At 48.9% G+C, this 12,465-nt stretch overlaps 1 protein-coding gene across 1 annotated transcript in view; it reads left to right on the forward strand.

Moving 5' to 3' along the window:
* Oca2 (oculocutaneous albinism II) overlaps positions 1–12,465 on the forward strand; it is a gene marked incomplete in the record, with an annotated part of 273,796 nt that overhangs the window by 114,092 nt on the left and 147,239 nt on the right. The window contains 4 exon segments of the mRNA XM_013507666.1: positions 767–905; positions 6,925–7,057; positions 9,575–9,722; positions 12,159–12,216. Of these exon segments, the coding sequence (XP_013363120.1) occupies positions 767–905; positions 6,925–7,057; positions 9,575–9,722; positions 12,159–12,216 (478 nt within the window).

Below are 12,465 nucleotides of genomic sequence, written 5' to 3' on the forward strand. Positions count from 1 at the left end.
TCCCCCTCTCCTCCTCCCCGCCCTCCATCCCTTGGTCTCATTTGCGGAAGGTCCGCCTCCCTGTTTCCTGTCGTCTGGCTTTTGTTTCGCTCTGTAATTCATTTACACTTTGGGTTTCTCCTAGAAGAGAAACCATGTGATAGTTAAGCCTGTGCGTCTGATTTATTTCACCTCAAATCATGGTCTCAAGGTGCACCCCTTTTTCTTTGGAGCAGTGTCTCTCACCTGTGTACACAGCCTCCTGGGGCACCGGGGAGGCTGCTAGGCCTACTCGCAGGGAGTGGCCTGCTGCCTGCAAAACCAGGGCTGCAGCACCTGGTCCTCCTCAAAGGAGTAAGCCAGTGCTTGGCAGTTCAAGGGAGCACGCAAAGGGAGCGCACGGGGCGGCTGAAGGACCAGGCCAGCGGGCATGGTGTGTGCACTGGTGCCTTCTGCACTGCCCCCAGCCTGCCTGAGATGGGTCAGGAGGCCATGACAGGCCTGCGACAGGCCCTAGGCTCCATCTGGGTCCCAGAGGGGAGCATGTTCCCTCAGACATGTGGGGAAGTGGAGGGTCTGGCACCACCCTGATGTTTCAGAGGGTGGCAGGTTAGCTTCTGGAAGAAGAGGAATTCTCAGAGTTTGTGGTAGCTGATGGGTGTCATTGCACTGCTCATCTCCCAGCTTTGCCCCTCTCACAGGTGTGTGTGTGTGTGTGTGTGTGTGTGTGTGTGTGTGTGTGTGTGTGTGTGGTGGGACTATTTTCACTTTGCTCCATTCATGATAGGTTATGTGAGGTGCTCAACCTTGATCCAAGACAAGTCCTGATTGCAGAAGTGATTTTCACAAACATCGGAGGAGCAGCCACTGCCATCGGGGACCCCCCAAATGTCATCATCGTTTCCAACCAGGAGCTGAGGAAGATGGTATGTACCACAGACAGGGGCTTCTTCCAAGGGCAGAGTCAGCTTACTTAGCACTCTGCCCAGCTTGCCTGCTTACCACCTACCAAGGTGCTAGAATCACCTTCTTTATTAACCTTCATTAGAAATCCTGTCTCTCAGCTCCTCATAGCAGATGCACCACTTGCTCATTACAGTCAAGGGCGGAATGCGGGGTGACCAGTTCTCTGTCCCTGCTGCTGGGCATGGACACCATTCTTGAACTGATAGCTTTTAAAAGAAGTGATTGGATAATCACTGGGTCTGTTCAGTCGTAGTATATTTTGTTAGTTATATTAATAAGAATGGAAGTTTTTTCTAATATTAAGAACAAAATGACCAGTCTTCTTTTACTGGAGACATGGCATTTCCTTCTCAATTCTGGTAGGAGAATTAAATGTTAAAGAACTTAAACTGTTGTAAGGGTCAGAAAATGAAGATCTCAAATTCTTTGAAGACCTTTTTAATTATTCATAGGTATTTTTTCATACAGTAAAATAAAAACGAGGTACTTCACTGTCTATATTTTATATTTCAATGTACTCGTGTGTCTTAAAGAGTTAAAATTGGATCACTATCATTTTTATTTGTCATTCTCTGATCATTAGAATTTTCTAAATCTCCTTTTTGGGGAGTAGATTCAATTTATAGGAATTTTGAACTGAATTACAATAAAAACAAGACATATAAAAGTTTATAGGATCCCTTCAAACAGAAGTGGGTGAACTTTGCCCAAGGGTCGCGGCGTCAGTGTTACACGCATGCGGGCTGCGTGTCACAGAGTAGGAAAGCAGCCTCTCTGAAGGGACAGTGCCAGATTCCAGCCTGAGAGTTGTGGTCTGTTTGTCCCTGCTCCAGGGAGGTACTTAAAGGGTGACTTGTACCCTAACCACTCACATTAGAAAGGAAGTGTCTCAAATCCGTGGCTTCAGAAACTTGAGTCTTGCAGTGGCTTTTCCAGTGGCCGTCTCCTCCATTCTCTGCGGGGCAGCAGCTTTAACAGCGCCGCTCTGGCTCGTGCTCTTTCTGGCCGCGTAACATCCTTTGTGAGTCTTCGACCTCTGCGCCTCTTGGTGTCTGTGGTCTTGGGTTCTTTGTTTTCCGTCCTTTTCCCTCAGGCCAATGTTCTCTATAGGACGTGGCCCCTTGGTGGCTCGTTTTGTTTCCTGTGTGCTGAGCTCTCCCACCTCAGTGTGTGCCCCAGACTCTTGCCTCCTTTGGGTTTGGGCGTGGCCATACCTGCAACATGCATTGCTGGTCCCTACAGGCAGCGTGAGGCACACCTGCCTGTCCTGCCTCTCATCACACCTGTCCAGAGTGCCCAGACTGTTGTCCAGACTGCGTGTCCAGACTGCGTGTCCAAACTGCATGTCCAGACTGGATTCTGTTTTCCAGAAATAAAATACACTCTGCATTTTATCAAGACATTCAGCAGATTCAGCTTGACTGGTGAAAGCATTTCTCGAGTTTTTCACTTAAAGGAATTGGGGAAACTATTTTGGCTTGAACTGCCCTTACCAACGAATGGACTCATTTGACTTGTCACAGAGCTGCCCGGAGGATAATACCAGTGGGCCAGGAACTCTTGGCCACAGCCTCATAAATTCATGCAGGGTACGAAGCTGGGAGTGTTCTGGTCGGATTTCCCAGGAGGTCCTTTCTGGGCTGTTTCACATGCTTGAACATTAAGCCACTTAATCCATCAAATAAAGATGACGTGGAAAACTAAGAAGGTAACAGTTGGATGGAGCCCAAAGTAAGACTTCTAAGGGGAAAGTAGAAGCAGCACCTTGCAAGCCGAAGGGGCTGCATCTGAGCCCCGCTGTGGTATGTGGTGGGGTGACTGATTTTCCTGCTGAGAAGCCTAAGGAGAGGTGTCTGGGGAGTTACAGAGGCAGCAGGAGGCCCAGATACACGCGCCCAGTAAGCCCCGTGGAAGCATTCTCTCACTGTATGTGGCATCCGCCCGTGCTGTGCCCTACAACCAGCAGCTTGGAGCTTTCCACTCTGCACTCTTCGTCCTTGAAAACTCACAGCACAGCTCTAGTAGCAGTCGAAGCGGCAGCAATTGGACTCAGTGCTGAAGATTGCAGGGCCGCGCTCCCAGGACTCCTTAGGCCTTTTTCTTCATATATTTACTTGTCACTTTCTCTTCAACTGCCCACTGTTTCTAATGGGCAAAACTTTATAGTGGTTACATTCCAAGCAGACCCAAAACTCAGGATACAAATGCTTCCACCTTGTGGGTCACTTTCCCTAAAAATATATATTAGCAGTTACATTTCATAACCCAGTTGGTAAAAATTTTAATCACTTTTAATCATACTCTCTGACTCAAAAGTTCATTTTTTTGCTTCTTTTTAAAGAAGAAATTAAAATATTTTATAAGCACATGAAAGTATCACAGACCTTTTTCAAACAGATATCTAGGTTATAAATTTTACAGATAAATACAAAGTTATATTTCATTGAAGAACTCCCTGAATAATATGGACTATCAAAAGCAGTGAATTCTGTCTTTTTCTTTCTTTGTTTCTTCTTTCTTCTTTCTTTCTTTTTTTCTTTCTTTCTCTCTTTCTTCCTTCCGTCCTTCTTTCCTTCCTTCCTTCCTTCCTTCCTTCCTTCCTTCCTTCCTTCCTTCCTTCCTTTCTTCTTTTTTATTTTCAAGGGAAAAAATAAAAATAACAGTAAAATCAAGTTTTAGAACAGGCTAGTATGACAGTAACAGTAGTTAATATACTGCGTATTGTTGTCATCATTTCAGAAAGTTCTGGCAGTTGGCTTCTGATTTCTTCTTACTGTGCTCTGGACTTGTCCTGGGCGGGCTGGGGGTCTGGGGTTGCATTTTGCTTCTGTGTCTTGTCATTTTCTGGTTTCTATTGCTTTGTATTTTGGTTTTTAGGTGGATGCTTATAGGTTTCGAATGGTAGATAGCTTTATCCCGAGTATCGAGGCTGTTGCACAGGGATGTCTTCCAGATGCAGGCGGTTCTCGGTCGTTGTGTCAGAAGAACCCACCTCCCCGGTGTGTTGTTGAGGGTGTGAGGTTGTTGTCTGTTTGTCTCAGCACCTGGTCCTTTGGCACTGGATTATGGTGATGGTAATGAACTGGTACGATCACAGTGCTTCCATACCGAAGAGAAAACCTGATCATAGCGCATATGGTATCTTGGCTAAAGTAGTACAGTTAACAGTGGCCTGGAGTGCAGCCTGGCTTCTGAAAAACTGTGGTAACCATTTACCTGATATTTTTAATCATAGGAGCAAATTCTTCAGTTGTATAACAGAATCCAACACATACCAGGAACCTGTTTGAAATGATTTTCTCTTTAGTGAAGTGATTTTTACCCTGCTGCAAGGGAGGAATTAAAAAGAGCAGGGGGCAAAGCAGACAGATGAATGAGGTCCTACACAGTAGGAGCAAGGCTGCGGGCATCGGATGGTCACCTGAGTTTTGGGAAACTGGAGGACGGAGGAGGGAGAGGATGAAGAGGGAGCAGAGGAGTACTGAAGTGAACCGGGCGGAGAAGAGGCAGTGTTTGTTCACATGGAGTATCATAAAATCCTGGCAGATGGTCGGCAAAGAGAGTTAGAAGACAAGTGGATGAAAACAAAAAGGAAGGCAATAAAACTGAGTCATTAAGGAAAGAGAAAAGAAAAAGAGAGAGAAAGTAAAGAGACTAAAAACAGAAAACATTTGTTGGTGGTTGATTTTTTGATGATAGCTATTCTTAAAATAAGAAAAAAGAAAAAAAAAACAGAAAACAAAAATAACCCTAAAAATAAAACAAGACCAAATTAAACTAAACGAAAAGGACCTCAACCAGACAGAGGAAGGAAACCCAGTCAAACAGGCACACAAAAATAAAGGAAGTAAAGTTCCTCTGGTGTCGGCAGTTCTGCGGGAGGTCCAAGTCTGATCTCAGAAACGTGTGGTGTACCCCGGCCAATTTTGAGTGGGATTTGTGCTGGGAACGGGGCTGATCTCGGCCTCTGGATGTGGGTGCTGAGGCTGGTGCTCTGTTCCTGGGGTTCTCCCCAGCCCTTTGATATAGATATGTTAAAAAAGAGGAAAGGGGGGCCCACCTGCCCTCTTCTGTTCCTTCTGTCTGTGCGCCGAAGCACACCCTGCTTTATCTGACTTGCTAACTGCTGGTGTGTGTGTCCATGCCCAGGCCTGGTGGTGGCCTGGGGTCCCTGCCAGGGGCGGTCAGGCAACGTGTGCACCCTGCCGCCACTGCCGCCACTGGTGCCTTGCTGGGTCACTGGAGATCCACTGGCTGTGGCGGTCTGGGCTGCAGGCATCCCACCACCTCTGCTGTGGGAGTTTTCTTCCTTTTTTGAGACAGGGTTTTGCTATGTAGTTCAGGCTGGCCTTGAACTTCTGGTGATCCTCCTGCCTCAGCCTTCTGAGTGCTGAGGTTACAGGCACGCATCACCATGCCCAGATGGGAAAGTAGTGAATGCTTGTACAACCATTCAAAACATCCCAAGAGTCTCACATTTATCTTTCTCTGTCGTTGGCTGTGCAGATAATTATGAGACTGAGAGATGATCATTCATTGTCAAGCCCAACGCTTCGACACAACTTCCAGTAGTATTGTACCTTTAGCAGTGTGAGACAATGAGTCCCCCGATGTACAAAGGCTTTCCATCCCAGGGGCACATTTGTAAGTCGGATTTGTTTGTAAGTCCGTCAAAGTGAGTCTTCTACAGCTTTGAAACAAATGTACAGGGTAAAGCGTAAAAGACCAAAGGTGAGGGCCACTTGTGTCTGCGAAACTTCACAACTCGAACGTTCCTAAGTGGAGGACTTCCTGCAGGTGGTTTCAGAGCATTTCTAGAAGTGAGGGGGACAAATACATCTTAGTAAACAACAATTAATATAGTTTAAATCGCTCTTTCCAATGCGGGACTTTGGAAGGGAGGTGTCCAGCTCTCATCCTGGGATCTCTCAGAGCATCACAGTCCACGGGACTTGCCAGCCCTCCACCTGTGTGCACGCCTCTCTCAGCCCCATCACACGGCTGGACCGCTCGCGTCCTGTGTGACCCCACTGCCTTGCCACCGTGGCCCTTCACACTGTCGGTCCTGTGATGGTCACACTTTGCCCGGTACCTCCGATCCTCTTTGTGGTGCCAGAGTCCATGGACTGTACCGGGTTCTCATAGGTGACCAGGGTCATGGGGTGCGGGTCTCGTTTGTCTTGCTGGGGCCGAGGTATTGCTCACACGTACTTGTCTGAAGGTATAAGAACACAAAATAAATGAAAGAACAAAGCCAACCAAGGATAATGCTGACGTATTCCCAGACAAAGTAACCTAGTGGGGATTTTACCCATAAGAAAGGCCTCTTCAGCATTGATTGTGGCGGACACCTCCACAGGCAGGAGAGAAGCTTGTGGGAAGGAGAGGGCAGCTGCCTGGGACCCAGCTGGCAGGTGCTGACCCTCTGAGTGGCCTTAGTCGTGATGGTGCCCAGAAGAGGAAAGACTGCTTTCCGGTTGTGAGGACAGCCCTTCCGGTCAGAGGCAGGGACTTCGGAGAAATATTTACAAAACCCAATTTAGCTTTGAACAGCTGACTTTTGTCAGATCAGCGATGTTTTGTCTCCTCTAGTCTTCTGTCTTCTGATCCTGGGGGAATCTCACTGACAGCCCATGGACCTTATCACCCCCAGCCACCAGGAGGGCCAAGTCAAGCCAAGGTCAGAATTAGATGTGGTGGCCTGGTTTTGTTTCCTCCTAAGATGAATTGCCATCATGTGAGAAATGGTTTTTGGCACGAAAGACACAAACTGTAGCTGTTTTGAAGTCATCGAGAAGGGTCTATGTTCTTCCTTGGACTTTGTGCCGGGCTCCAGGTCCTCTCCCTGAGGTCCCCAGGGTCCCTGCTGTGCCATCCCACACTCCTGGCCCCAGCCCTCCTTGAGTCCTGATGTGGGGAGCTGCCGTCCTTGCAGAGGAGAGACCCATCCGTCATTCATTTCCCTTTTTCTCTTCGCAGGGTCTGGACTTCGCCACGTTCACGGCTCACATGTTTGTTGGGATCTGCCTCGTCCTCTTGGTCTCCTTCCCACTCCTCAGACTCCTTTACTGGAACCAGAAGCTTTATAACAAGGAGCCCAGTGACCTTGTTGGTGAGTAGAAGCATCTCCTCCTGCAGCCTCAGGTGTCGGTGCTGGTACCTTTACTCTCCAGGGGGAGTTCTTGCACAAGGACGGAGGTGCTGTCCCAGGGGGAATGTCAGGGGGGTGTCTTTTGTTGGGGTGCTGCGTGCTTGGGACCTGTGAGCACTCATCCTGCTTTACACAGTGGGCTTCCTCCTCCTGTGCAAACTCTCTCCCGGCTAAATCCCTTCAGAGCCAAAGGTCTCGTTCTGCAGCTAGGAGAACAGGAGTGTGACGCCTGAGAATCAGTGGACAAGCTGAGCCTGAGAGGGCAGCTCACCCTGTGGCCTGATAGGTAGGAAAGTAGGTAGGCACCGGGTGTGTGCAAAGGGCTTCAGGCTGTCACTGCGGACCCGGTGCGTCACAGAGCCCAGGCCCCTGGGGGGCAGCAAAACAGGCAGCGTAACTGGCTTCCTGTCTCTGCTTCCCCAGACATGAGAACGAGCACGGGACCTCCTTGCTTGTCCCGGCAGGCTGGCACCAAGCTGAGCCATGTGGACATGCCTGCCTCTTAAAGCGGATCGGCGGCCCTTCACCATTACGCCCTTGGGGAGTGGCTGGGAAGCCTCTGCCACTTATGGATGAGCTTTTAGTGGTACTTTTGATGTGGTGTCAGAACAGGGATCGAATACCTGCCTTGTCTGAACTTGTGCTGGAGCTGTCCCCCAGCCCTGTGTGCCCATTCCCATCCCAGGGTGGCACTTTCATGCTCAGCATTTTAGACATGAGGTCCTTGCTTTCTCTTCTTCTCTCCTCCTTCTCTTTCCCCCATTCTTTTCACGCTATCATACCATCATAGGTGGTTAAGTGAGCATGAGGCTTTTCAGAAGAAGTCGTGGGCCCATTTCTCTGAAGAGGACCTTGAGTTACACCCAAATTCCTTTTGCTTTAGAGAGCCACAGTGTGTCTTTGTAAGGCTGCGGCCTTGGAGCGATCCGCTTGCTGGCCGAAACCGTTCCATCGCTCCTGTCCTGTCCCAGGTCTCTCTCCCAGTCTTGGCAGGCTTCTTGTACAGTCTGTGTCTATCTGACGAACTTGTCTTTGCTTCCTCAGCATGGCAGCAGGCCTGACACACAGGAGGTGACCGGCCCCTGTGTGCTGAGCAGAGGGGGCTTAAAGGTGGTGTTTTCATTGATTTTTTTGTTGAGTCTGTGTGTTTGTGAGTCTGCATGCTCTTGGCTCTCTGAGCAGTCACTATGTCTTGCTTCTGCCCTGAGCTGGTTGTTGGGTGCTCTAGCCTGATTGAAAGGTTTTGGTATTTTAGTTTCCTCTTCAATTTCTGTGATACATAGTAAGGTGCCTTGAATATCATAGGTGTGCTATCGTTCGGACCTGAAATGTCTCCCAAAGGCCTGTGTGCTGAAGTCCCTGGCACTATCCTTAGGTGGTGCAGCCATCAGGAGGTGCAGCCTGGTGAGAATTAGCCCCGGGGGGTGTGCCCTTGAAGGGGAGTGTTGGGACCCCAGTCCCTTCTCTCTTTGCTCCCTGGCCCTGGTTCACCATATGCTCAGAGGCAATGGGCCACCTGCCATGAACTGAGACCTCCACAACTGTGAGCTGAAATGAACTTTTCCTCTTCGTAAGTTTTTTATCTCAGGCATTTTCTTACAGTAATCAAAAACCAACCCAGGGTGGTTTGTGAAAATATTGTGCTTTCTTGTGTTCTTTCAGTGGTTATTTTGAGAAATGTATGTAGAATCTTAAATTGTGTAATGGAGGTTAAATGGGAGCTTCCGTGGAATGTTTTAAAACCTTCGGAGGTAATGAATTGACAAATGTCTCTCCGCTTGTCTCTGTAGAAGGTGTCTGGATTCAACAAGGGGTGAAAATTCCTTCTTGATTTCGACAGGCTCTCAGCCTGTCTGTGTCACAGAGCTGAACTCCCGGCTCCTCTCTCTTACCACAGCCCTGCTGAGGGCCACTGGCTGAGAACTATGCTTCCATTTCTGGTTTTCGTGTGATCTGTTTCTGAAATCACTGGGAGACTGGACAATTGGTTTAATTCACTTTACGTTACTCGAACTGAATACTGCAGCCTGGAAGAGCTGTAAAAGACAGAGGGTCACTGAGTTCACCGTCCCGGAGCAGGAGGTCTGAGAGCACGGCCCTGTGCCTGGCGAGGGCTCTCTCACTTCACAGTGCAAAGAAGGCTGCCAAAGGGCCCATGACATCTAGCTTTTGGCTGAAAGCAGGACCTGCAAGAAGGGGATGGGTTTGTGGTGTGTGGGTGCTAGCTTCAATATGTCCGTTCAAGGAAGGAGTTTATTCTCCCCCACAAAGAGCTGAAGTTGCATTACTTTATTTGTATGTAATTTTTAAAAAATTAGCTGTGTAATCTGGTCCATCATGATAGCTCATGCACTGAGAAAGACCTCGCTTTGGGCCACATCTGGCCGCCTGTACGTGTCAGCATGTGTGGTCTGAAGAAGTGGATGCCACCGACACCCGGGGCTGGGGAGGCTCAAGCTCTGCCGTTTTTCTCCGCAGAACTGAAACATGAGATTCAAGTGTGGCGTCTGACTGCGCAGCGCATCAGCCCAGCCAGCCGAGAGGAGACAGCTGTGCGGAGCCTGCTGCTGCGGAAGGTGTTGGCCCTGGAGCACCTGCTGGCCCGGAGGCTGCACAACTTCCAGAGGTACCAGGCAGGGTCCTGTGAGGCCTGCTGTAGCAGGTCTCATCCTCACTGGCCGTGCATGGTGGGATTGAGTGAACCACTTCCCCCACCACCATCCAAGTAGTGTCCAGATGTCGCAGAAATACAAATCAAGTGAGTTAACATGATCATTTGTACAAGCATTCATGAATGCTTGTACAAATGATCATGTTAACTCACTTGATTTGTACACCCGCTGATGCTTCTACATGCCACTCATCATGCTAACCCCGGGGGTGCGCTGCTCTCTCTCATGTTCACCTGGTTCTGCAGGTTGTTTGCTAGTTTGAGAAGGAAGAACCCATGCACCCTCCCCAGCAACCGCTCAGAAAGAATGATGTCGAGGATTGACGTGGGCATGCTCGGTCACCAGGCCGTGCACCCTACCTTCCCCGCTGCAGCGGTTGCACAAGAATCAAAACCATTTATTGTAATGAATTCCCTAATAACATATCCTCCCAGTAGTTTTTTTTTCCAGGCACTTTCAAGTATGTAGAAGTTTTAGTCAATTCACTTCTTGGCATTCATTTTTAATCAAAGCTGAGGCCAAAGGCAGTCATGCATTGGTGAGGATTTACTCCTCATTACAACACAGTGCTGAGTGCCACAATGTGGTCCCCCTGGAATCCGGCCCCCAATACTGAGAGGTTCCTGCAGCGGAGCTGGGAGTGGTGGAGTGAGAAATCCCTCAGGCCCACGTCAGAAGTGAGTCTTGGGAGCGGCCTTGACACTGGTCTTGTTGCTGTGATTTGCTGAAACAGGCTCACCTCTAAGGAGTCATCTCTCATGACAGTGGGAGGAGCAGGCCACAGGCCAGACGTCTGACCCAGAGACACAGCCTCGGGTGAAGCTGTGTCTCCACAGTACCGCTTCAGCCCAACCTAGAGCCTTCTCCAGCTCAGCAGTGCTGGAGAAGCGGGACCTCTGTCCTCAGCGCCAGGATGTCCCGAGGTACAGGCTGGGGCCGGAGTGACTGACCAGTGCAGGCAGAGACTAATGCAGGCAGAGACTGAGGTACAGGCTGGGGCCGGAGGGACTGACCAGTGCAGGCAGAGACCTTAAAGGAGCCTCTTTTAATGATCGAAAGTTGCTGGAGTAAAGACAAAGCTGGTGGGGTCAGGTTACAAAGGCGGAGGGATGGGCCTCAGAGATTTAGCGTTCCTTCCTGTTCACCCTGTGTTGGTCACCGAGGGACACACTTAGGCCTGGGGAGGGTGGTCGGCTCCTTGAAGCCACGCATGCATTGAAGGGCAGAGTGGAATGAGCCGTCCAAGGCAAGTGCTGGCTCTGCAGGATTTGTTTTTTATTTCTTCGAAGAAGTTTTCCCAGAATCATTTGGCTAGTTCTGTCTAATGTCCCTAGGGCTGCTGGGCTGCCGGGTCTCCCCTTTGAAGCCACTAAAAAGGCCTTCGGTACTGTTTGGCTTCTCTCCCCAGACTGGTCTGGGAGACAGTGAACCTGAAACGCTGGGCTGAGTTGGAACGGTTAGAAGGAAAGGTGGCGGGGCGAAAGTGGGGGGTGGTCCCCAGAACAGAGAGGGGCCGCACGGAGGGAGGGACACAGACACGGCATTTCTGAGAATTGATCTTCTCTTGATAAAAATTGTTGTCAAAGCAAGGGGCATGGCTTTTACCACTTTTTTTAGGTGGTTGTAAAAGTCAGTTGTAGAGATACAACGTTCTCATTTTGGAATTCGAAATTCAGAAAGGAAAATCAGCACTTTGCATGTGTAGGTTCCACATCTGCAGATTCAAACTACTGTGGACTGAAAATTTTTGAAGAAACTGTGTTCATACTGGACATGTACAGGCATTCCTGTCTTGTCATTATTCCCTAAACAACACGGTATAGCAACTGTTCACATTCTGTTACAATGTAACTGTTTACACAACTGTGCAGAGCATGTATGTTGTGTTAGGTACTACAAGTCACCTACGTATTTAAAACATACAGGAGGTATACCCAAGTTCTGTGAAAATACTGTGTCCTTCGCTACAAAGGCTGTGATCATTTGAGGATTTTCATATTCACCGGAGTTCTGGAACAATTCCTCGTGAATACCGAAGGATGACTGTCTGCAGAGGGGAGAAGGTGACAACGATTATTCTCCTGTGCACACACTGACATGTGCTCTGGATGTTTCCCATGCTCATGTGCTCATATGTGTGCATAAGTACACACACACACACACACACCATCCAACACCCTAGCAGTTGCGCCCATTGCTTTCGTTTGGATGTAGCGTGTTTCCTAACCGACAGTCCACACCCTGCAGCACTCTGTGGCCGGCTCTGTCCCTCATGCAATTGCACAGGCTCCACCTCATGGGTGACGTCCAGGCTGGGGCTGTTGGTGGCTGGTGGTCACCCCCCTGCTCCACAGAATCAGGGGTTGATGTGCTGTCGTTGTCTCTTTTAGACAAATCTCACAGGAAGATAAAAATTGGGAGACCAACATCCAGGAGCTACAAAAAAAGGTACCTTGGTTTCTTTTCTCAGAAGTTTCTGATTTATCTCTTGTAGAAGAGTGATTGGCTTTTCTTTTAAAACATTTCTTTTAAAACATTTCTTATGGTGATAATTATTCACACTATTTGGAAAGCGCACACTATTTGGAAAGTTATGAGACACAGCGTGATATCTGGACATGTGTGCATTGCAGGGATTAGGTCAGAGTCATCACCTTGAGCTCTTGCCATTTCTTTGTGGACAAACATCAAAATCTT

This window comes from Chinchilla lanigera, unplaced genomic scaffold (assembly GCF_000276665.1).
Source record: "Chinchilla lanigera isolate Chin_1 unplaced genomic scaffold, ChiLan1.0 scaffold00132, whole genome shotgun sequence".
NCBI lineage: Eukaryota > Metazoa > Chordata > Mammalia > Rodentia > Chinchillidae > Chinchilla > Chinchilla lanigera.